Source organism: Myxocyprinus asiaticus, chromosome 44 (assembly GCF_019703515.2).
Source record: "Myxocyprinus asiaticus isolate MX2 ecotype Aquarium Trade chromosome 44, UBuf_Myxa_2, whole genome shotgun sequence".
Taxonomy (NCBI): domain Eukaryota; kingdom Metazoa; phylum Chordata; class Actinopteri; order Cypriniformes; family Catostomidae; genus Myxocyprinus; species Myxocyprinus asiaticus.
In genome coordinates, this window is record NC_059387.1 from 20923709 (window position 1) to 20950550 (window position 26842).

The window sequence follows — 26842 nt, forward strand, 5'->3', positions numbered from 1 at the left end:
GCTATAATAGCTAAAGGCTAGCTTGGCCAGGTTGGATGACCAGTTAGACCAGCTACAGACCAGCTTGGACAGGCTGAAAGACCAGCTAGACCAGGTGAAGACCAAATTGGCCAGCTTGGAAGACCAGCTTGGGACACTAGATAGATCAGCTGAAAATCAGCTTGGACATGTTGGGAAACCAGCTAGATTAGATAAAGACCAGCTTGGTCAGGCTGGGAGACCAGTCAGACCTAATGAAGACCAGCTTGGCCAGGTTGGGACATCAGTTAGACCATTTTAAACCAGCTAAAACCAGCAAACCAACTTAGCCAATATTTTTTTACAGCAGGGATGCATGGTAGTCTATGTTATAGAGCTTTTTTATACTTGAACACACAAGGATATAAATGGTATGCACATAAAAAGAAAACTTCTAGTACTAGCTAGCAAGTGTGTTTTTGTGCATGTGTATATATGTTAGTGTGTGTGTGGCTGACCTCCCTCTATTGGGGAAGATCACCATCTCATTAAAAGGGAGGCCTGCTCTATTTAATCGCTGCTCAAGAGGAAAAACAACAGAGAGAGAGAAGCAGGCGAGTATGAGAGCTGGAGAGAGCGGGAGTGACAGAACTGGAAAGACAGAGAATACTAACCAGGGAAAGAAATGAAAGCAAACCTCCTTCTTTAACCACTCTAGTACCTTTCAATCTCTTAGCAAAAGAAAAGCAATGAAAGGAGAAAAAAGAGAAAGAAAAATCTCTTTGCTTGTTCTCCATCAATACAACTCTATACAACTCGTTACACAGGAAGCATTTTAAGGCATAATAGGATCTAATTTCATCATAGGATGCTTTCTCTCCTTCTTTAACCACTCCAGTACCTTTCAATCTCTCAGCTCAGCAGAAGAAAAGCAAAGAAAGGAGAAAAAAAGAGATAGAAAAATCTCTTTGCTCACTCTCCATCAATACAACTCTATACAACTTGTTGCGTAGCATTTTAAGGCATAATAGGATCTAATTTCATCATAGGATGCTTTCTTAGAGGCCATTCATATATAACTCGTTTTTGCATACATCCACGCTATTTTGGAATTGTTTTATGCAAACATGCGCTAGATTGACGTCTTTGTTGCGAAGCATCTCACTGTTTTTCAGTGTCTCGTGCCATGAGGACAGCGTTTTTAAGATGCCGTGTTAAGTTAAAGGTAAAACATTAAAAACATTTTCAAAACACTTGCATTCTGTTCCATTCGTGTCTAGCTTTTTTAACTGCAAGGATGCGTTCTGTGTGAACGGCAGGTAACTGCTTATGTACATGGCAAGGCAGCTCACTAAGTTTTGAAACTACAATCTTAGCCAGTGTTGGGTAATGTTACTTTTAAAGGTAACTCGTTATAATTTTGCGTTACTCCTTAAAAAAGTAACTTAATTAAAAAGTTATTTTTATGGAAAGTAAAGCGTTACATTACTTTTGCGTTACTTTTTTCTCACAGCCACTTTCACTTCTGCTATGCTATGCATTCCATACAAGAGACATTACAGGTCATGCTAGCTACTGTACAACACTTGTCAAAACAACATAATGAACAAACAGATATTTAGAAATTAGGTCTTCACATCATATTTATAATAAAGAATCAATAACATGAATATGCATGATTTGTTTTTCCATCAACATGGCAACCAATATGAATAATGAAGAATAACCACTGTCTTACCTAAAGCAGCAAAGTGCAACACTTGAACCTGCATCATATCTGTCATCATGTGCTGTGCCCATCGACAATGCTAGAGTCAACTTAAGATGTTTTTCAAAAGTCAGGATAAAATTCAGTGGGGAGTGTCAGACTAACATGTTCAAGGAATAAGTCTGATGAATAATTGAATATTTTTCACTTAAGTCATCTCTGTGCACGCTTGTTTTGAGTTGATCCACGGTGAGTACAGACGCCACAACTTCAAAGACGCATGTTGATACAACTTGAATGGAATCATTTTTAATGCTACCAAAATGTCATAAAAACGGTTTGTTTCATGAATCAAACTACTTGTTTATTATAAAACAAAAATGTAGAATATTTTTAGAAACTCAGACATTTGAGCGAGTATTTCAGCCTGTGTATTATGTCGTGGCCAGTGGAAGACTAGTCTTATAATCCCTCTGCCTAAATGCATTTACTGATTTTTTATGCAGGGAGTATTAACACATGAATCAATCGCATTTCACTCAACCGAACGTTGACCTCATATTACGCTAAAACACATACTGTGCATGTGCGTTAGCAAGTTGATTGACAGGTGATGTCTGTATCTAAAAAGTTATTGGCTCTTTTACCTGCAAGGTGGGACTTCCTTCCTACATCTATTGACTGTTGGGTGCGAGAGCTTCTTGGTTGGGCATTCCTATTTCTCCCATTCATTTAAATAGAAGTGACTCATCTATATCTGCTAAATAGTCATTGGCCTCACACACTATAGAAATACAATGCCAATCACACACTACGTCTCCTCCCCGAAGTTTGCACACTTTTACTCCTGATTTCTCGCAATACAGGGACAGTAGAGGTGTACAAAAGCAACGCGTTATTTTGTTTATAAAATAACTCTGATATTATGGTCTAAAATAAAAATATTGCTTTACTAGTTACTTGACAAAGTAATCTGATTACGTAACGCACGTTACTTTTATCGTGTTACCCCCAACATTGATCACAGCTTCTAAACCTCATTCAACAGGGCTGCACTTGTGTAGCCTTGTTTCAATGTGATGCCCCAGTAACAACACAGAGCATTCACAGTCCACACCACAAAAGAAGCCCATTTGCTCCAGTCATAGAGAACCGGCTCTATTAATGGACCAGAGACCATTAAAACATCCCAACAGCTTTGACAGAGATCCATATTCACTTGCTCATGTCACCCTTACCTTTGTATTCATAGCTGAGGTTCAGGTAATTGTTGTCCCGGTTGTTCTGGGAAAACGGCGGGCTGCAAAGAGGAAAGGAGAGAGAGGGAGGGGAGATCATGGTTATTTTTGCTTATTACTCTCTTGTGTGCAGTGCTGAGATTGGGCTGCACTGTCTGTTTGGCCTACATTCCAGCACCGCACAGTCGCCAATGTGCCAACGGACTGGTCCAATGGACAGAAAGGACTGCCTGCCACCTGTCGATATGTTGAAGATTGAGACAGGATGGAGACTATAACCTGATACCTGACCGAAGTTACTAACGTCTAACCATTCAGGAAGGTTTTGTATAGTTTTGAATAGAACAATGAACATGTTAAGTGTCAGTCAAATCAAAAAGTATTAAGACATTTAAGCCACACTTGTTAAAACTGCTTTGGATAACAAACTATCAAATGTGTAGTTCATCACATTAACTTTGGACATGGTCCACAACTGTGTGACAACCAGAAAGTGTCCAAATAATTTATCTTGATTGTGAACAGAACATCTATTGTTTTTTCAACTGAAAACCTAACAAACCTTAAAATGAGGTTACATTTGTTAACATAAGTTAACGATATTAGCTAACATGAATTAACAATGAATATTAATTTTACACCACTTATTAATCTTGGTTAATGTTAAGTGCTACTGAACTTCTACTTGGTTTGATGTTCTATTATCTAATACAATGACATTTATACATTTTATGGGTGTTTTAAGTGTTCAGATACTTTTGGGGGCCTATGTACTGTATTTCTGTGGCATCAAAGTTCTTTTAATAAGAAGTCTGAATATTTTTGTGTTCCCAAGTTTTAGCGATGCCTCAGTTTGTTATGGAAACAGATTAATAATGTTAGGCATTAATCATATGTACCAGGCAAACACATGACTGTTGCAATCTGCCATCAATTGTTCGGCTGTGGAAATTTTATATTAGATAATATATAAGTTTTTATATAATTTTTTTTTTTTTATGATGTTAGCTGTAGTTGAAATACATAAAAACAAAAAAACAAAAAAGCACCCAAACAAACGTGTCAGTGCAGAGTGTCTTACTTGATTGCAAATAGTCAGGGATGTTTTCTTGTGACTACATTGGAAATGGCCAATATTAGCATTTATTTAAATTATCTGTATCAGTTTTAATTTGGCCGATATTTGAAGCAGATAATATAATATAATATAATTATTTTTATTTTATTTATTATTATTTTTTATTTTTTTTCAATTCAAACAGTATTCATTTTTTCTATTTCTGGTTGGTTATAAAATTATTACATTATTATCAATATTTTCTATCATACATTAAAAAGTTTCAATTTGCATGTTTTTTGACAACAGACAAAATGATATAGATTTATTATACTGGTCATCATTCTGTTATTAGCCATAATTAAAATAATTATCAGCTATCATTATCAGTCAGAATTTATTTTTCTGTGCATCCCTACAAATAGTGGAAGTCCTTTGCATCCGACCTTGACCTCTGCCAATCAAGACTCCCCAAAAATTATAGGGGGTTTAAGATGAGAACAACCCTGTTCCTGCTTACCTTAAAAGAGCTAACTATACTTCTGAATTGTGCACTAGAAGGCAACAACATCCATAATAGAAAAATGTCATGAGTTAATGTGCAACAGAGAGACATAAAGAGAGTCGGCTGTGGAGGAGTAATTGTTATTGCCCCGAACCTGTTATCCCTCTACGGCGGTGACGTCAGCGTTGAGCGGGGGGGATCGGCGAGACCCTGGATAACGGGCACACACACCCGCAGAGTGGGGGAAAATTTCCATGCACTTGTTTCCTGCCATTGTTCAGAGGGCGAAAAGTCAGATAAGGCTTGTGCAGGTAGCGTGATTTTCTTTTCTGTTTCTCTCTCTGTCTCCATCTCTTTTTCACACTTTCCTGTATTTAATTCTCATTCGTTCTCTCTCTTTTTCTCCCCGTATTGTTTTTTTCCTCATTCTCTTCACACTGCATTACTGACTGACTCTTTTTATACCAACATTGCACAGGGAGCAGAAAACAGAATAGACTGGATCAACCCACACTCTTTCTCTATCTTCACCCTCTCGTTCTCTCTCTGAACACAGCAGAGGCGGCGAGTGATAGCACTGGAATCCAGGCGTCCAGATAAGCGAGCTGTCGCTATGGTGACATCAGGGGCTTCCTCGTTGGCCTTTGCGGCAACCTAATTCCACTTCCTCTCTGGCAAATATCTCCACTAGCCACAATTAATATAATGCATGTATTTAACACTTCATAATATACAAGGAACTAAAAGTAGTCTTACTACTTAATAACTTACAGTAACTTCATTTTCAAAAGCAGGACAGTAGCTCAGCTGTATTCTAAACAACGCATTTTTTCCAGTAGTGAGCTATTGACGAAATGCAATATCACTGTATTTGTTTTTGTCACTTGGTATTGCGACACCAGCTTTACAGTGATTCGTTGTAGGGAATTATTTAGTTTCAATGGATCATGTAAAAGAAGTTCAGTGATACACTGAGTCCCTGCGCAGAATTTTACGTCTTCTTTTAGGTAACAAATTATTTCGTTACATACTGCTATCCATCACAATAGTTTCGACATTTACAATGTTAATTTATCTAAGTTTAATGCTATCACCCTAATTCATCCTTATTGATTTAGTGCTAGATCAATGCTGCTCTGACTGCAGAAATAAATTATTTAATTGGATAGTTGTACAGTATTTTAAAAATATTGCCTGCTTAAATAGCTTCAATGTACTTGGCTACTTTCTGTAATAGGGTTGCAACGGTATGAGATTTTCATGGTACGATAACCTTCTCAGAAAACATCACGGTTTCACGGTATACGGTATACGGTATTACACAATTATTATCAGTTACAATGACCCTTAAAGGAGAAACTTGAATTTAAACTTGAAACCATTTTTTTTTTTTAATGGAAGTGTGTATAAAAAAAAAAAAAAAAAAAAAAAAAATTTCCCTTCTGAAAATAAATAGAATAAATAAGAAAGCTAACAGAATGACAAGATGAGAAGAATGACAGATGAGAAGCCTTTAGCTGACTGCGAAATTATCCTTAAATCTAACTCGGCAGTCCTAAATAGGCTATCACTTGGGCGGCTGCCGAAATATCTTCAATTGGAGAACCATTGCATTGTTCTTTCCCTGCTGTCCGTGAGCCAGTCCGAATAGACCTGCAACCCACCAGTTGAGAAACACTGCTTTAACTCACACACACACACACACACACACACTCATTTATGTCAGACTCCCTCGCCTCGCTTCTCTCTGACATTTTCTTCACTGCATGTGTGTGTGGGGCAAGCTGATGAGTCTGACGGTTGCATTTTTTTTTCTCAATACCGTAGATAAGCAAATGTACATGGTATGAAAACCGTCAATTATCATACCGTGGTATACAGTGAAACCAGTATACCGCTGCAACCCTACTCTGTAAGCTAAGTAGCTTACAAGTAGGGCTAGGCGATATGGCTTCAGAAATTATATCTTGATATTTTTCAGCAAATTGACGATATTGGATATATATCTTGATAATTATGTTTTTGCTCTGAAATAGCATAACAGTGTGTGTGTGTGGGGGGGGGTCAATCAGAGGAACCATCATTTCATCTAAACAGCCACTGTAGCCAAGTACAATTAATATTTCACAGGTATTAAATAAAATCTATTTTAAAACAATGAAGGCTTATTTCCCACAGTTTTTCACGAAATTAACAAAAGGGATAGTAAAATGTAATCATTTTCATTTATTTGCATGTTTATACTTATATTTAACAAACAATCATACATGGAAGCTTAATAAAGATCTTATTTACCTTCATATATTTTTACTAAAACATTTTTCTTTGTGAATGAACTTTGTGAACTGCTGTCAAACTCTCTTTTACTGTGCTGCGTTTGTAGATTTGTATAATAACTTTATAGCGGTTACTAATGTTTGGAATTGAGTGAATATTTGAACCTGCAGTACTTCACAATGCAGGTGAACTGCGCTACAAACACGAGTACCGCGTCGCCGGTGCATTATGAAGCACACAGAGACCATGTTTATCCATCTTTAATCACAGCCTTTGGCAGTTAAATAAATACATATGATCATATTTCCATTTTGATGTTATTTTGATTAATTATACAGCCCTGAAGGATCGTGAAATTAGTCTACTGATGCACTCTATGAAACTTAATGGCCAAATAAAAGGCTAGTTAAAATCATCGCGATATTCACAATATTGTTGAATTTTATATAGTCAACAAAATCATCAAGATTATATTGTGGGTATTCGATGTATAGCCCAGCCCTGCTTACAAGTAGCTAACTTTTTCAAAATCTTGGCTGTAGTTTAACTACTTCAAATTATGAGTAGCTTGTTACCTGAACTACATACACACAAGTTCATAAATACAGTGTTCTGCCCACCTGTCTAGCGCTTGGTCCAGTGACTGACAGCTGCTAGAAAGTGACCCATTAGCACTCCCAAATGGCTCCATAATCTACAGGCAAAAAATAAATGATGTCACTTCACTACATTATTATTTTTCATTACAGTTTGTGCATCTGAACAGTAGCTCTCTAGAAGACTGCCATAAGATTTTCCATGAGCTGATGTCCATGGTATGTTTGAGCATTTTATCTACCAGGACTGTTATAAAGTGCACAATTAAACAGTATTGTGACATTCTGTTCACTTTGTACAAAGTACCGTACAGGGAAAAGAGCAGAAAAGAATACAAAAAATCTGGGGCCAATATCTGTAACCAGCTTCCATAATTAACACTTGCCAAGTGCCAAATGCAAGTAAAAATTGGCTTTGGCAAGTAAATAAAACAGAACTAATCACCAATTTGCTGGTTTTACTTTATCAGTAACTGCAAAATAATAAATAGCTTAAATCACATTGTAAGAATGATACACTGACCCTTTCACTCTGATTCAAATCAAAGACACACAAACACTCTTCTAAAGAAAACATATGTCTTGATTTGTATTTAGTTTGGTGGAATATACCATCGGAAATTTATCCAGGATGCCTAAAGATTTTGTTTTTTTCCTCCAGAACTCCATGTGGTGATTCATACGTGGAGTATTCATTACATTAGGCCACCAAAACAAACATACGAGCAAACAAAGCACATGCTTACAACAATTCAGGTGTTCTTGGGATGTTAATTTATAGTTCTGTATAATAGAAATAATGCAAATGCTAGCTTCATGGCCAATAAGAAATATTTCTGGCTGGGTAAATGTTCTTAATTCATCTTAATAATGCAAAAAGTGAATTTCAGGCCCTGTCTGTAACTAAAGAGCACATCTGTAATCCATATCTCCATACACTTACGTTCGAGTCGAGCATTTCAGGGATGAACTCTCCCTCGCTGTGAATGCTGGTGTAGGACCCCTGCCGAGCGATCTGCTGCTGTTCTTCCGGTACGCTGCCTGGAGGAGGAGAGGTGCGGCCCGTGTTCAGAGAGCCTGCGGGCAGATGGAGAGATATTAGCATGATGCAAAAAACCAGCCTGGAATAGTAATGCTTCCACGAGCAACTGATAACAGTGTGCAGAGAAAGATCCCAGGAAAAATATGCAGTCAGGAATGGAACAACAGAGAAGGCTGAAGCGAATGAGGAGTGAGATTGAAGTGTGGTGGAGTGACAGGTGCGTGTGACCGGAATGTGAGAGGAGATATGAGTGAGAGACGGAACAGAGATGATGGAGAGAGATTAAAAAAGCAAGAAACTAGACATTGATTAGGTAATGTAGGATGAAAAAAAGAGACCATGGAACTTTAAAGGTGCTATATGTAAGACTGACAACAAGCATTTTAAAAGGGTACTGCAGTCCAAATGTTTCAGTAAAAATATTTTTTAGAGTTGTCCGCCCCGCCCCAGACTCGAAGCTCATGCGGGTTGCCAGAATGTTGACACGCAAATTAGCCAACTCAGCATCCGTTTTAAAGGATTTCTGGGCTTTAAGCTGTCTCCATCTTCCAAAGGTATCTCCAATATTTATCCTTGTTTTACTACGCCTCTAGTCATGGTGGTTTTTAGACGGATGGTGAGGCTTTTTAGGTCGGGTGGAATCTGTTATCTCTGATCCAGTTCGTTTGCTGGCTTCCATGGCTGCAGCACGCAGTGTTGTTTGTCTGCAAACTTGTTCAAATCTGGCAACCCGGAGGTGTCAAAATACTATTGGGGAGTGTGCAGTGGGCGGGATCACACAGGCCAAAACATAAACAGAAATTCCAGCCTGGAATGGAAACTTTAAGGTAGAATATACTGGCTGTAGCATTGTTAATGGAGAAGCCCGTATTTCAACTAAGCATGTTTCCTAATTCTCTAATGACATATTATGGTCATTTTATGATTTAGTACAGTAAAAATATGACATATAGCACCTTTAAAGAAGAAAAAAGGCAACAACAATTATAAAGGAATATGACAAGAAATAAAACGTGAGGGGAATGGTGACAGTTGAGACAGAAAGATGAGGTAGAAGTGTGATGCGAATGAAATAATACAGTGAGGGATGAAAAAAGAAATGTAAGCATTTTATGAAGGAAGTATTTCTATTAATGGGGTCATGAAATGGAAAATCAAATTTTCCTTGATATTTAGACATGAGGTAACTGTACTATAACAACATACTGTAAATTTCAGAACTCAAACCCCCCCCCAGTCTAAAAAGTGCCTTTGTAGTTCCCACTCTATTGAAACGTCTCATTTTAAAAACGGTGTTTGCGACATCAGAAGACATTGCTCAGCTGAATTTACAACACCACAACATGTGTGATCGCACCCTTGGCCACACCCACTGGCGCTTAGTTCGTATTGTAAACAGACAGAGAGAGAGACAGGCCAAGTGTGACCAACTCTTTCTGAACACCAAAATGGACCCATCTGGACTATTTTGAATTTTTGTGTGCATATGACGTGCACTACACAGACGTCTTTGACCCTTGTCATGTTTATCGTGCCACTTTTAAAAGACCCAGTGTCAGTTACAACTCCGAATGGAGATGCCATTCAGTTTCATTCAGCTGCTCTGCTTGCTTTTCTTACGCCCATCTGTGCTATTTTTAATTGTTGGTGTATGTAATAAAGCACTAGCTGGACGCTTTTGAATGCTTGGATGCATTTCTGGCGATCTGTGCCTCAAAGCACCTATGTGTGAGTGTCATGTCTCACCATGCTATGGACTGTGTGTGTGTGTGTGTGTGTGTGTGTGTGTGTGTGTGAGTATCAGCATGGGCTGCTTTTGAACCAGTCATAATATGATTCAAGCTTTGCAAAGTAACTGTTATTGAAGAATGGGGCACTTAAAAACACTTGGACTTGACAGCAAAACCATGAGTAAACAGTTTAATTCATGAATATTTCAAATGTCATGACTGTTTGATAGTTATGGTGCTGATGTGCTTGAGTGAAGTTTAAAATACTCGGATGCAATGTGTTGGATGTGCGTTGTGTGTAAACCCTGAAATTTAGTTTTATAATGTTGTGAAGCGCTTGTTTATTTTCTTCCGATTTAGTTTAAAATATGGCTGAATTTGAGGGACTGCACAATGTTAGCCAATCAGAACAGTGGGCATTTACATTGAAGTTTAAAGGAGACGCTGTGGCCAAATCCGAGTGTTTCAGTCAGAGGGCCAGAAACAGGTGGAAAATGATAATATATCCTCAGGGAAGATAATAAAATGTAAAAAAAAAATAAAAAAAATAAAAAAAAATAAAAGCATTTCATGACCCCTTTAAAGGGGCCGTTTTCTTCTCTTCAGTAACATTTAATTTATTTCAGTGTCATGACATTAATTGATTGTATATTCAGTATTTTATTTTTAAAAGAGACTGGAAAATCCTGTTTTTCATATGGCTCGTTTAAGAAAGAAATGCAATTTTCTTGCTAATAAAATATTAAAAATGAATGTAGTGCATGCAATGCAGGACAGTAAAGTAGTGTTTCTCTTCCAGCCCATTATAATGATAAACACTGATCATAAACATCCTTGACATTGAGCCATTAAAAACCTACTATGTCCATTATTCTGTATGCAACTTGGAGCGAGCTGTCTTCTCTCTCGTTCTCAGGTGTGAAAACACGAGACGGTGCCAAACGTGAAAAAAGACTGAGATGGTGAGAACAAGTGCGTCACTGAGCTCTCAATCACTGAGAAACTGTTTGCTCTATATGTGCTCTATTTGTTGATAACTCTCAATCCATTTTTATTCACATTTATTCACATATTTATGTACTATACTTATCTCACTGATCAGTGCTAGTGTACTGGCTGCTGGATAGTGTGTGAATAATCAGATCCATAGACCTTATTCACAGAAGCGCCATATTTGATTTTTGACGTGAATGAAAATGAGGCTGTGAGGAATAGATTTACAGTCTCTTCAATTGCATCCAGTGTATAAATCCATGTAAAGCCCCTAGATCAAGTCAAATGTTCCACAACTCTTGTTTTCTGGACTTATTTTCAACTTATTTTTTGGCAAGATGTCTTTTTCAATGTTTCGTTTGCAGAACTGTCCAAAACAACATCACAGCCCTAAGTCTCTCCCTCACAGTCTCATTGTCATCCCCGTCAACAATTTAAAATGACGCTGATGTGAATAATGTCCATATCAAACAGGGTTCCCACACCTTTTGACCAATGAATATCTATGACTTTTCCAGTTATTCATGACTGCTGAATACAAATAAAAAAAAAAATAGTAATAATTTTACAGAGATTGCACTCACAGAGAGCAACTTTTAGCTGAAAATGTTTTATTCACTATAGAAGTGTCCATGCTTATGCATTGCATTTGAAGATCAATTTCCATGACTTTTCCAAAACTGTAAATCACTATTTTCAAATTCCCTGATATTGCCAGGTTTATCATACATGACTGTGTGAACCCTGATCTAATGACTGAATTTTCTGCTGAATGGGGAAATATTTCCATGCTGATTAGCAGAGCAGAAGGCCAGATTTAAAATACTGATGTATAAAGTATAAGAAAAATAAATCAAACATGCATAGTTTTGTCATTAGTTAGTGTATGTATTCACACTCTTCTGCTGCTGATAGAGCAAAAAGCTTTGAGACATAGCTTTTTTAAACACTATTGTTATTCAGCTATAAACTAGTTCCACTAGTCTTTGACATACTTTATGATCTGAGACTGACAATGCAATGACTCTCAAACTTAAGAATGCATGATTTAACAAAGACACCATTGCTTTTCCTTACTGTGTGCTAAACGCTACGTCAATCAAAGATGAGAACTTCTGCCTGTCACTTTGCATACATTTGCATTCAACAAGACTGCGTTTACATACAGACTAATAATCTGTTACTAAATTGAGGCGTACTGGATGAAATTGTATTTTTATTTTAAATCACAAAAAATATGACTTATTCCACCAAGAGAAAATAAATACAAAGTAACACGTAACATGTCTCAGAGAAAATGACTCAATTGCGCAATTCACAAATTCACAAACATGACTGATATGTAAACTAGTACCCACAATGAAATACCAAAATGTCCAATCATGTAAACAGTTTGTTTGGAATGCCTGTTCTGACCATACTGATTCCGAATAGCTGAACATGCAAATATAATAGCACAGGGAAAGGATCTCATCAAACTGATGCTTATAATCCATTCCCTTGCCATTTAAAACATCTTAAATGATTTTTTCCAGCCTTTCAGTAACAGCCCTGACGTCACTGTGCTCTTTGATGCTATTCCCCAGTCCTAATGAAGAAAGTGCAAACAAAGCCATTTGTGTAATGTTGCTTTGGCCGTGGTGTGTTGTGAAGGGTGTGTGTCAGAGGTATGCGTGTATGAGCAGACGTGACGCACCTGTAGAGTGTTTGCGCACTCGTTCGGAGCCTTTGAGAACCGAGGCTTTGAGATCTCCCAGAGACCTGGATGACCGCATCTCACTCTGTTTGTCTTGGCCGCTAACTTGCAGGAACTGAGGGGAGGAGAACATTTATAAGGAGTTCTGCTAAACTAATTATAATATAATGTTTGCAAAAATCTTAAAGTTGGCAACGAGTTGGCAGCTGCTGCTTTCTGAAAGCACCATAAAAAGTGTTTTAATTGAAGTTACTAGGGTACAATAACGAACAGGATGAAGGTAAGTGAGCTCGTGGGTTGAGAACTAGTTCATGTACAGGTTAAGGTTTCCATGTGGGTTTTGGTTTTGGCTTTGATTTAAGTTTAGTTTGGGTCATTTTGCTTTGTTTTGGCTTGCACTCACTTGGTTGTTGGGAGGCGTTTTCAAAATCACTCTAAGCAGGTTGTTAATTCCAGAACTGGCACTCAAAGCCTGAACAGCTCTGTCCAAATCCTCCTGACACTTCAGAGCCACCAACATCTGAGACCAGACACACATTGTCAACAAGACATGTCATAGATGCATACAGTTAAAAAGCAAGAAAACTACATTAACTTTCTTTTTTTAATTATTATTATTATTATTTTTATTCCATAGCAAACTAATTTGATAATCACAAGCAACTGAAATATAGGACTGGGTTTATCCAACTTCTTCACAAAAATGATACACATATCATAATATAAATCATAATAGGATCGCAATGAAACTCCACCAAATGCACAAGAGAGAGTGAACCAACTCTCTTGCGCAGTTTGCTTCACTTTGTTCCCGTAAAACAACTCCAAATATTGCCTCTTACTGCACTGAGAAATGCCAGTTTCAGAGTTTGCACTTATTAAGAAAACTAACTGCAAAGGGCTGAATCCCTTACGAAAATCTTAGAGACAGTTCACCCAAAAATGATTATTCTCTCATCATTTACTTACACTCATGCCATCTCAAACACGTATGACTTTCTTTCTTTTGTAAAAACACAAAGAATTTTGAAGGATGTATGAGATGTTTTTGTCCCTAAAATTTAAGTCAATAGGGTCTAAAACTTTCAAGATCCATACAGGTAGTATACAAGTTATCCATATGACCAAAATTTAAGTCCTTATTCACAGTAAATCTATTGGAACATAGTGCAGGCTTCAAGAAGATGATTCTTTGACGCTGCACGCAATTGCCATGTACTCAATCCTGGTATCTTTTACATCAATAAGACATTGCATTTTCATTTTCAAGTGTTTACCAACAACCTTTTGGTAACCACAGTACATTTTAAAAATATCACAAAAAAACTCAATCCATAATTTTTACTCGCATCTGCATTTTTTAAAATAGCCCACCTGGCCATGAAAACCACAAACCTGGCAACACTGTGTCTGGTTTATTTAAACTGTCAAGTGCAAGGATGTGTGAATGAGCTTTTCTCATGAACACGCCAAGGAGACTGTGGATGTCAAGATTGATAGTGAATAAAGGCTTCAATTGTGGTCTGTTTCTCACCCAAAGTGGTCGTATCGCTTCAGAAGACATGGATTAAACCACTAGATTTGTATGAATTACTTTTATACTCTCTTTATGTCCTTTTTGGAGCTTGAAAGTTTTGGAACCCATTGATGTTTTATGGACAAAAACACCTTATACATCCATCAAAATATATTTGTGCTCTGCAGAAGAAAGTAAGTCACAGGAGTTAGAGATGGCATGAGGGGTAGTAAATGATGAGAGAATGATTAGTTTTGGTTGCAACTATTCCTTTAGAAAATGAATTACGAAAGATTTCAGGATAAATTATAAAGAAGTTCGCAAGAGGGGGCCTGGGTAGCTCAGTGGTAAAGACACTGGAGTTCGCTAGTTTGCATCCCAGGGTGTGCCGAGTGACTCCAGCCAGGTCTCCTAAGCAACCAAATTGGCCCGGTTGCTAGGGAGGGTAGAGTCACATGGGGTAACCTCCTCGTGATCGCTATAATGTGGTTTGTTCTCGGTGGGGCGCGTGGTGAGTTGAGCGTGGATGCCACGGTGGATGGCGTGAAGCCTCCACACGTGCTATGTCTCCGTGGCAATACGCTCAACAAGTCACGTGATAAGATGCGCGGGTTGACGGTCTCAGACACGGAGGCAGCTGGGATTTGGCCTCCGCCACCCAGATTGAGGTGAATTACTACGCAACCACAAGGACTTAAAAGCACATTGGGAATTGGGTATTCCAAACTGGGAGAAAAAGGGTGGAAAAAAAGAAGTTCACAAGAGGGTATCTAGCTATAAACATTGCTAGTTTAAGAAAAAAAATATATGAACATTCTTTTTTCGCAATAAAAAAGATTTTTTTCGCAATAAAAAAGTTATATTCATAACTTTTTTCCTAAGCTAGAAAATAAGAAAATATAGTAGATAAGAAAAGTTTTATTTTTAAAAATGATTTCTGAATCCAGCCCCTGCTACTTCATAATTGAACTTTGAGAAATTATATAAAATAATCTAAAAAATCTATGCAGTTTTGTGAGAAAAGAACTGTAATATCTCAATATATGATTGTTTCGGCACACCCCCACTTTATTTAAAAAGAGTTATTAGGATCAGCGGACTACCTCTTTATCTGTGTAGTAAAGGTCCATTTGCTGGCCAAAGGCTTCTGTCACCTTCTGAAGCAGATCTTTGAACTTCAGTGGTCTCTGGAATGGGATGATTCTTAAAGATGAGAACGAGAACAACAAAAAGTTGCATTAAACCAAAATAACTTTGGGACACCCACAGATTTAAACTACAACAACACAAGGCAATAAACTACATTAATTTAGCTTAATCAGACTATTAAAGCAAAATTAGAGGTCCATATATAAGCTCAATGTACACATGGCACTGCAGACGTGCACCCTTCCAATCACAGGGCGTATCCTGACCCTGCCGTAGGGGTCACTGCTATAGCAACAAGGATGATGAAGGACCGGTCAGTTGAACATGGGTGTAAAGTGATTAAATGTTGCAGGACCATTAATCAGAGTACGGAAAGGAGACACATACAGTCCCTAATGTGTGCGAGTGTGTATTGCTACAACTAATTATGGTGCATGCATGTATGGTTCACCATAAAAGGTGTCTCTGTTTATCTAAAGAGCTTGTCTATGTTTATAGTGTGCGTCAATCAGTGTAGGGGGAAACATAAAAAGGAACAGTGTGTGTAAATTGGTTTATGTGCTTGCATATTTTTAATGCATGGAAAGCATGACGAATTTGAGTATACAGTATGTGTATACAAGTGTGTGTGTTTGGCCCAATCAACCAGAGCAGACAGTTTCAACACCGGGGCCCACATCACAATGCACACAAAGGCAGATGGAGTGCTTCCTGAAAGGAAAGAGAAAAAAAGTGGAACAGCGCTGGAGCTAGCAGGAAGCATGTTCTCCCCCCTTCTCTAAAGTTCAGCTCTGCTTCAGCACACCAAGAGGCCCAGTCAACTAATAGCAGGCACAAGCACACACACACACACACACACACACACACACACACACACACACACACACACACACACACACACACACACACACACACACACACACACAGCACTGTTTTCATATCTACTACTTTTGAAGAACCATAATTGTTACACTCCACAAACTCTGTCTATTTGTCTATCTATATATCTGTCTGTCTATCTATCTATGTAAAGAAGACAACAAATCAATATTTTTAAAATAAGATGATTTGAGATCAGATCTATATTACTGTATGCATAGTCCAAATTTCTATTGTTGAAGCTGATCCTAGATTTTTAGTTTGAGTTCTAAACGATGTCTCTGTTTACATTTGCCGATGAGAGAGATAGGGTTGGAAGAAAATCATAGCGGAAGACTGGAGAAAGGAGGATGTATGGAATGAGAAGACTTTCCTTCCTCAGCATGCACAGATAAGCGCCTCAATTTGGCAGCATCTCTCCGTGCCTGGCATGGCACAAAGCACTCTTCTCCTTCCTTTCTCAGTGATTCAGTCGCTGCCAGTAGAAGAGTTTTGAGGGTGTCCAACATGGCCGGTCTGTTACACTAACTAATGTCTGTTCTAATAAGTTTTTTTAGGGAGCAATCTTTCTGTAGGCGCAGTGTGATGATTTGTAACGTGTGGTGCGAGACATGGTCACATCAAAATTACTTCAAAAGCATTTTTAAAAAAGGACCAAAACATACCATGATATTACCATGCTTTTCTTGGGTATAGTATCATAGTAATGCCATGGTTGTTTTGGGCATGTACCATGGTACAGTATTCTTAGAAGTACCTTGGAGTCTGTAAATGCCACAGTACATGCAAACGTCACTGTACCAGCTCTGTTCTTATATTATTGTATAGATTATCCGTTCTTATCTCTCACCTCATTGAGTTGTAGGCTGAATAGAATCTACCTACATAGTGCAATTAGATTTGGATTTCATAAAATGTTGTTCTCTGTAATTAACCAAAATTCTTCTAATGCATATTCATGAGAATCTTTAAGTCCCATCATCTGGCCAGGGTGGTTTATTCCGATTCATTGATTACTCAAACTTCTTACATAACATAATACATAGACAGATTTTATATAACTTACTTGCCTCTCATAAAATGTTTTACTATCAACAAAGTGGTATTTTAAAGGAAAAGGTCACCCAAAAATATAAATATGGCGATTATTTACTTACTCTCATGTTGTTCCAAACCAGGATGACTTTTTTCTTTTGTGGAACACAAACAAAGATATTTTAATGAATATCACAGCCCATCTTCAATAAAATTGCAGTTTATAGTGCCTCATTTTAAAGCGGAAAAAAGGACCCAAAGGTATCACAAAAGTAGTCAATAAGGCAACAATAGGTTTTAGTGAGAATCAACCCAAAACTGAAGTTTTTCATCCAGCGAAAATCTTGATGCTTGTTGTGTGTTCATGAGCGCTATGAGAGAAGTTTGTTCACAGCGGCACGCGTGTTCACACAAGAACTATCATTGCTTTTAGTGCCAAACATTGCAAGTTCTCACATGAACACATGTACCACTGTGAACCAACGTCTCTCATGGCGCTCGTGAAAACACAACAGATATCAAGATTTTCATCCGTTGGACTACATGGCATACTTTTATGATAATCAAGGGTCCTTTTGTGTAATTTAAACATCTTTCTGTATTTTACATAAGAAAAAAAGGCATACAGGTTTGGAACAATGTTAAAGGGATAGTTCATCCATTATTCACTTACCCTGATGCCATCCCAGATGTGAATGACTGTCTTTCTTCTGCAGAACACAAATAAAGTTTTTTTTAGAAGAAGATAGAGCTCTGTCACGTCCTTATAATGCAAGAACATGGGTGCCAGCACTTTGACGGTCCAAAAGTCACATCTAGGCAGCATAAAAGTAATCCATGTGACTCCAGTCGATCAATGAACGTCTTCAGAAGCAAATCGATACGTTTGTATAAAAAATAAATGTATAATTAAAACATTATTAACTTTTAAAAAGCGCTTCCCACCAGCAGTTGACGCATCACATAGCTGTCGCGTGACGTAAGCGCGTTGACGAGTTCACGTGAGAATTCGGAAGCAGCGCTAATTTACAACAGAAGAACGAATGTCACACAAGAGTTCGGCCATTTCAAACAGCATGAGAGCCTTGGATGGAAGCGCTAATTTAAAGTTAAAAACGTTTTAATTATCGACTTGTTTCTTACATAAACCTATCAATTTGCTTCAGAAAACATTCATTGATCGACTGGAGTTGTGTGGATTACTTTTATGCTGCCTAAATGTGACTTTTGGACCGTCAAAGTGCTGGCACACTTTTACTTGCATTATAAGGACCTGACAGAGCTCTATCTTCTAAAAAGCTTTATTTGTGCTCTGCTGAAGAAAGACAGTCATACATCTGGGATGGCATCAGGGTAAGTGAATAATGAGAGAATTTTAATTGTTGGGTGAACTATTACTTTAAGGGTATGTAGAGAACAGTATCCTGGCCACTGAAGGAAGTGCTATCTTTAGAGAGGTTGTGTGATATTAAGTTTCCTTAAAGTTGGTTAAAAACAACCTTTCTGTGCCTCTTCCACATTAGCCAATTAGAGCTGTGAAAGCAGCATGCCAAGCTGCCTGTCACCTGTAATGCAGTGAGTGACACTGCAGTGGCTTCTTGTGACATAACCCACTGAGGCTTTTCACACAGGCAGGGGCCTCTGGGGACATAAATACCAAAGTGTGACTTATACCAGGATGCATCAGGGCTTTGTGGTACAGAGTGGCTATGTTCAATATACTAGCATACTACTTAATGGATATTGCACAGTATAATCTGAATGCTGCCTACTAATGCTAAAACTGTATGTGAAACAGTACACATTACACAACTCTATATATTTCAAACAGTAGCATACAACATTTTTAAAGTTTAAAAATATCATTTGGCAATCTGATCAAATAATTAAAAGTTCAGAATGGCATAGTACCACACTACTCTTACTATTTCTACCATATTTTATACAATATTTCACACAGCAAATGTAGTAGGTCATCCAGGTATTCTATGTGAACAGAGAATTCACATGCTGTGCAAAGTATACTGTAAATTCCATAAACTGCAACAAAAAAAAAATTGTATGGTAGTATGCTAGTTCAAACATAACCAATCACAATCTTGGTTCACACTTATCATAAGTGCACTAATACACTTTCCTGTAAACAATTTAATTCCACAGCTTCAACAACATCTTAAATTCTTCCATTAGCAAGAAGACATTTTAGAGTTGCTGAAAGCACATATGGATATATTTTGCAAAGCCTCAAGTTTTGGCACTTGGCTGTCTTAATATGGGAAAAATGACATGTTTTTTGTGTGGGTGTATGGATGACCTACAGGACATTGGAAATTAATATTGGGTGTGCCATTGAGCTCAAACACATGGCCTCATGTCTCTTTTCTCTCTCTCTCTATCTGCCAAGCTATACTAGCGAGTGTGTGACTACTTCTAACACTAAATGTCTTTAGGAACATTCTGGTTCCCTTAAGCAACTTGGCATATTTTCCATTCTTCACCATGTCGTCAGATCTCACAAATGGCGAAACGAGAGCTGGGATAAGACAAGAGTAATGAGATCAGGGATGGGATGGAGCGCTGCAGAAATAATGAGAATGTTCCAACTCACCGTTTTTCTCGCTCGTGCTCCAACTTCACCCGTAAATCCTGACAGAGGAGACGAAAACAACAAAATGAAATAAGTCCAGTAGAAAAAGATTCAAATTAAGAAATGTTAAATTCTACAATACAATTTATCAATCCTCAAGAGGCGATACGGATTTGGGCAAACTTTCTCTTTTGCTGCGACTACAACTATAATCAGTTATATATGAAGCAAGAATAGAGCATTCAAAAACATCTTCAACAGTATAGTTTCAAAAACTAAACAGCTGCTAACCTATATGGCATTTTTGGCCTATATGGGCACATTTGAAAATGTGTATAATACCCAAAAAATACTGTCTAGGTAGGTAGCTTGCTAACAATCATATGTGTCTTTAATGGCCATAAATACTGCCTAGGACGGCAGCTCACTAGCTTTTAAAAACAGGCTTCATTTTAACATTCTACCTTTTTGCAAACTCCACATACTAGCCGTATCTTAAACAGGCTCAAATTTATTCTGAAATTCAGTGTTGGTCGAGTGAACTAAAAATGCATGCCTGAGTCTGTACTTGCTTTGCAGCGTGAGATGTGACATTGCATAAATATTACAAATAGTAAGTTCCTGCATGCTGAGGTACTCCTCGCTATCTCTGAAATACACTCATATTGCTTAATTCCTGTTTGTCTTTCATGTTTTTCAACCTGCAAAACCTTGCATGTAGTTCAGTTTATCCAGTCCTACATCCATATACATATCATGATGGTTCAGGTGATGACAGAAAAAAATGTCTGGCATGAATTTGATAAAAAGTGTGAGTGTTCTTCTTTCAAATGGTCGGCTTGGGTGAAACCTTGTAGGTTTGTATAAGTATCAATCCACTGAAAGAAAACTACAGGGATGCTGTGGCTTATGTTGTACATAGTGTTTAATTTTTTCAGTGGTCCCTCTCTCAGCTGTATCCTGTTTAAAGGCCTCGATATACTTCTGTAGAAGTTATTCTTTGTTATTCGTTCAGGGGTAAAAAGAAGTTCTAAACAGCCGAGCAACGGTATACTGTTTCCAAACATTAAGAGACCCGCCACACCAATGTGGGAGGCATTTAGAAGTACATTTAAATATGAGGACGCTACATGTAAAACCTTAAAAATGTGTTATCAATGACTTAATGCCTCATTCTGACTAGAATTTACTTGAGGTCAGTAAAAGAAGCTGTTTTAACAACTCAAGGATATTTAAAAGTTATATACTCTATATACAGTAGAACATTTTTAAATTGTCTTGTTTACATTATGAATTCATGAAGCTAATGCGCTAACATGCTACATGCGGCCATAATATGCGCCGGTTACACTCTGCTATTGTAATTTATTATGACACTGATACTATTACAAAGAGTGTATTAAAGTGTTAATGTGCAGAACAAAGATAAAACAATGATGATAGAGGCAAATCGTACTTTAGACAGATGTGTGAATGGCTTTTGCTGCAGATGGCACATGAGTGAATGGGCACTTGAGAGTATTTGAGGAGATTTGATTCCTGTAGACTAAAAATAAAAAAAATCATATGACTTGGTCTTGGAAAATGTCTCTAAGTGAACAATCGTACAGATGTAGGTACATCTGCACCAGCTCGCTAATAACTCTGCACATCGATGTGTTCATGGTGACTGATTTTAACTCACTGAACAACGTAAACAAAATTAGCCATCGGTCTCAAGGTAGGTGGAGCTCCAGGTCACACCTACCGATGATGTGGTCCAATGGCAGTAAGAAGGTGTTTAGCAGCCGGTAAGAATTTTTCCTAAAAGTTAGCCCCAGCGAGCTGTTACGCACCACCAAAACGAATGCAAAAACACCTTTTTTTTGGCCAGATTTTGATCTAAATAACGTCACACCCATTCGTTCTTTGATTTCGTAGGAAGTATATCGAGGCCTTAAGACTGTATCTTACAAAGCAGCTATGGGATTATTTCAGGTCAAGTGGAAGGTTTCCTTAAGACTGGTGAGTAATGCAGTAAATGTTTTTGTTGTAGCTTTTCTTGACTCTTTGAGATTTTTGCCGTTTAAATATTAAAGATAACAAAAAAGTAGGCTATACTGTAAAACCTTAAATATTTTCTAGCCATTTAGCTGGTTTATAACACAAGAACGTGTCCTAAGAAACATGTAAAATTGTAGACAAGTGAACCCAAAACCAGCCAGAGTATTTATGGCTTCCATCACACAGATTAGTCGACTAGTTGTTTAGGCAACTCTTTTGAAAATGTTTAGTTTTGTAGCACATCCCTAGTTGCTGTTACATGGTGTATTGTAGGTAATTACCTGTCTGTAGGCCTGGGTCCTGCTCTTGGGCTTGTTGGTGTTGTTGCTCTTGAGCTGGTAACAGAAGCGTAAAGCTGCCAGGTCCTTCATTATGGAGTTGAGCGCCTCTTCGTCATCTGGAACACACAAAGAGCAATTTAAGTTGCTGCTTATTCAGGAAAGTCACAAACAACTGGATGACTGCTAAATGAAACTTGTTAATGGGAGTGTAATGGCAACAACATTTTACCAAAAGACTCACTTTTCATCTATTGTACCAAACTCAAATTTAGTTATTTTTAGGGTTAGGCGTTTGCTCTAATTATACAAGTTATGATTGCCTTACCAAGTACTGCTAAAATATGATGAATTAGACTACTATCAATTTAATTCATCCACTAACAAAAATTTACTCAATTTCATGTTAATGGGTTCAAGAGAAGTTTAAAATCAGCATCTATTTTAAGGCCATATTTAGAGCAAAGTACAAATGAGGTGTCTTGCAATCAATGTGATGAAATTACACTGTTTGGATCCATTTCCCACAATGTGTGAACTGTACATTCATATCAAGTTCAGATGTTCATTAGTGTGAAACATTTGAATATCACAAAGTAATTCAAAACAACAGAAATACAGTGTCATTTAAAAAAAAAAGTAGACATTTGCACACTGTTCACACAGTGTCACAGGACACCACTTGTTGCCACGATATCATCATTTTCACACCGGTGCGGCGTTCACGTTCAAACCGACTAACACCCGTATTGCCACTGGTTGGATGCTAAGTGGAGGGTAGTGCAAGGCAGCTTGATTTCAAACTCTGAACTTTATTTTTTATTTATTTTAACTAAAATTTCAAATGAAGCTGAACAAAATTAAGTGCAATTAATATGCGTGTTCTTCAACTTTTTGAAAGATGGCTTTTCAACAGTTGTGAAGGGCAACATCTCTTTGGCAACGAACACACTTCATCTGTGCATTCTCTCCATCATGGGCTAATACATCACTTATTGTGGGTTGATGCGGGTTTAATGTTGGTGTTTTATTACCTTTCATCCCAGGACCCAGTTTAGCTGCTTTGGAAGGGTAATGACTTTGAATGTGTGTGTATAAATTTGTTTTGTTCCCTCCTAGGGCTGGGCGATATGCAATAAATATGTTCACGATATTTTATTAAAAAATATATATATATCACAATTTCCAATTACATCGTCAACCCCCCAGCTGAGGGATCGGTGATTATTCTTGCTTTAGTGATTTTGCATTGAAAATTAAATTCATCTATTTAAAAAACAAAAAACTTAAACCAAAGACATTTCTAAATTCAAATTGCACTTCAAACAAAAAAGCAATTAAAATAAAGTGTTAAAAAAAAAAAAAAAAAAGCAGTGAGCTCACAACGAACTGCTCTGTGGAAATAAAGTGAACTGAATTCAAAGCAGCTCCTGTGCTGGGTTGGTCTGAGGTCATTTGCAGCATTCTCATAGATGATACTATTCTTGCAAAAAAATTTCAGAAGACTGAAACAAAGAAAGAGTGAGAACCCTTTACATACGCATGTTCCACGTGACTGCACGCTGTGTCATACATGCGCATAGAAGACTTATATATATATATATATATATATATACATACACACACACACACACACACATATATATATATATATATATATATATATATATAAAGTGTATTTCTTCAAGCGCATGTCTGTGTGTCTAACAGCATTTCTTGTGTCATTCCGAATACGAGACGTCTTACAGTTAAACACCATGCACATTAAATTCGCTACCTGCAATTAAACGTCTTCTGTCAGTGCGTGTACTTTGCTGCCTGTGTGATTTGATACATTGGTAAAGAACATCTGGCTTTCAATGCGTTATTTAGGTTCATTTATCATGGGTCGCAAACTCTTCATTAGGCAACTATTCTTTATTTAAGGCTATTCTATTCGTTAGGCTATTGTATTGATATTGGAAGTTCCATTCATAATGTTTTAACTGGTATAACATTTCACACCGGTGTTGTTCCTTGTACTGAGTAAAACCGGTAACACCGTACACCATGGCAACCCTAGTGTGTGGTACACAAACCGGACCACTATTTCCTTTTAAGATTCTATCAGGGGTTTTCCTCATGGCTGCAGACACACAGACAAACTGTGATATTTCCATAACAGCACTGGTGTGCTCGCATTGGTGTGTGGATTTATTGCACATTTTGTACATTAAATCCTCTGCATGACAAGCATAATGGAAAGAGAAAGAGAGAATTTTAATAATGCAGCATACACTAAACAAGATAAGCATAAGGGCAAGACTGCAGGAAGCAATGCCAGCACTTGCTAATGCATTCCAGCCCATCTAAAAACAAAAAGCACTGAATCAACCGTGAAATTCATATAGCAAAGTGATTTTGTTTTAACCTGCCTTTGTGCAGCAAAAAAAAAATTAAACATTTTTTTTTTTTTTGCAACAATAAAAGAGAAACTTTTTTGGTTGAATAAAAGCTTGTTACAGGGTTAGTTAACCCAAAAATGAAAATTCTCTCATCATTTATTCACCCTCAAGCCATCCCAGATGTGTATGACTTTCTTTCTTCAGCAGAACATCTCAGCTCTGTAGGTCCATACAATGCAAGTGGATGGTGATCAGCACTTTAAAGCCCCAAAATGCACAGACAATCGTAATTGAAGTAATTCATATGACTCTAGTGGTTAAATGAATGTCTTCTAAAGCTATACGATCACACGAGAGGCAGCGTAAACTGATTCCCCTCATGGACGTGCATTGGAGAGCGACCGGAAGTAAACAATAATAGTGAAAAGGACTTAAATATTGATCTGTTTCTCACCCAAAGCAATTGTATCGCTTTAGAGACATTCATTTAACCACTGGAGTCACTGGTGAGTAAATTATGACAGAATTTTCATTTCTGGGTAAACTATCCCTTTAAAAAGCCCCAATCCATTCTCTGAGGACAGAGGAAGGTTTTGCCAAGAATGTATCAGAACAACTCTGCACAACTCTGTGTGTCTTGAATACATAACCGGTTCATGTACAGAACAACTGCAGCAAACTTCGCTCTCAAAAAAACACAAGAATCTAAGCAGTGCCAGCAGCCTATGAAACATTTAAATAGCCCACAAATGCTGCCGTCACTTTGTTACCTTCCATCGAAAGAGAAATGGGGAGCAATCATGCAAATAATCGTGTCACACATTAACATTTCAAGGAGCCCTAATGGGGCCAATCAAGCGTGTCTGGTAATTACAGTCTAAGTGGAAGGTCATTCACCTCTGCTGTATTGTGGGGAGGGAGACAGAGAGGAAGAGACGAGAGCACTTGTTAATCTCAGGTTCACACACCACGTTAGTGCTGATCTATCGCTCTATTTATCCACAGGTTTCAGAGATGAATCCGTTTGTAAGTCATTTTAAATTTGGTGATATGATAATGAGTCATTCTAATGTAAATCTGCCTCGCTTATTTTAATTCATCTTTACCTGCACCTGTTTTACTCAATGGACATCATGCTTTTCTTAATCACAGTCATTCATCTTTATTAAAAAACGTAGCCTGGGGAAATGTGCTGAGACTCTCGGGCATCACATTTGAAACAACCTACGGATCTGCGTACTATTATACACAAATCCAAACCCTTATGGCATCCTTTTTTCTGTGGAACAAAAAAAGAAGATGTTTTACAAAATGTCCAGAGTGATCTTTTTCATGATAGTGACATGGATTGTCGTGCTCCAAAAAATAAAAACAAAAATCAATACGACACTATAAGATTTATGACTGAGCTATTATAATTTTTTTATAAAATCCCCATTTATTTTTTTCTGTGTGGAAAATAACACTAGATATTCTTTTGTGTTCCATGAAAGAAAGAAAGTTATATGGGTTTGGAACAACATGAGCATAAATAAAATGATTTTTTAGGTGAAATATTCCTTTAAAGCACTAAATGAGCTAACAACTGCTATTACTAGCTGGTGTTACACCCAGATTTTCAACCAGTATATATGTGTCAAAGCTCAGTCATGTATTTGAGGGGTTTTTATTGCATTCCCTGGGGAGACAGAGGTGAATTTTCGGGCAGAGGAGTGTTGGGCGAGGCAGAGGTGACTCTACAGTGGCAGATGGTGGCTGGGGGGATCTTTGATTCTGATACAAGTGAAAGTCTCATTCCGCAGCTGTTCTTCTAGGGTTTTTAGACAGGGTTCACAAAGGGTTCACATACACACACTTTCTCTCTCTGTCTGGCCTCATTTATATTCTAATATCATCAAACCAAAGTAATTATTCTGCAACGCTTCTGCAAAACAACACCGCCAACATTGGAAAAAATACAGGTCTAAAGTTCACACTCAGCAAGTACCAAACGCAATAAAATATAGTTTTGGTGAGTAAATTAAACAAATTACAGTAGTTAGTAAAGCAGCCAGTTGGTTGGTAACTTTATTAGGAACTGCCATATAATACTACATGTTTTAAGTCAAACTGCAAGAATGATAGTCTGCCCTCGCGCATGTAGGTATCATGTGTGTGCAACCGGTCTTGCT

The 26842-nt window shown here is 37.6% G+C and overlaps 1 protein-coding gene across 2 annotated transcripts in view; it reads right to left on the reverse strand.

The window, feature by feature from the left end:
- Positions 1-26842, reverse strand: part of map3k22 (mitogen-activated protein kinase kinase kinase 22) — a 77819-nt gene that overhangs the window by 17311 nt on the left and 33666 nt on the right. For both annotated transcript variants that reach the window (XM_051687750.1, XM_051687751.1), the window contains exons 4-11: positions 22291-22406; positions 19988-20025; positions 15420-15519; positions 13204-13320; positions 12801-12915; positions 8283-8416; positions 7364-7437; positions 2905-2966 (exon numbers count right to left, since the gene is read on the reverse strand). In XM_051687750.1, the coding sequence (XP_051543710.1) occupies positions 2905-2966; positions 7364-7437; positions 8283-8416; positions 12801-12915; positions 13204-13320; positions 15420-15519; positions 19988-20025; positions 22291-22406 (756 nt within the window). The remainder of the gene's footprint in view (positions 1-2904; positions 2967-7363; positions 7438-8282; positions 8417-12800; positions 12916-13203; positions 13321-15419; positions 15520-19987; positions 20026-22290; positions 22407-26842) is intronic.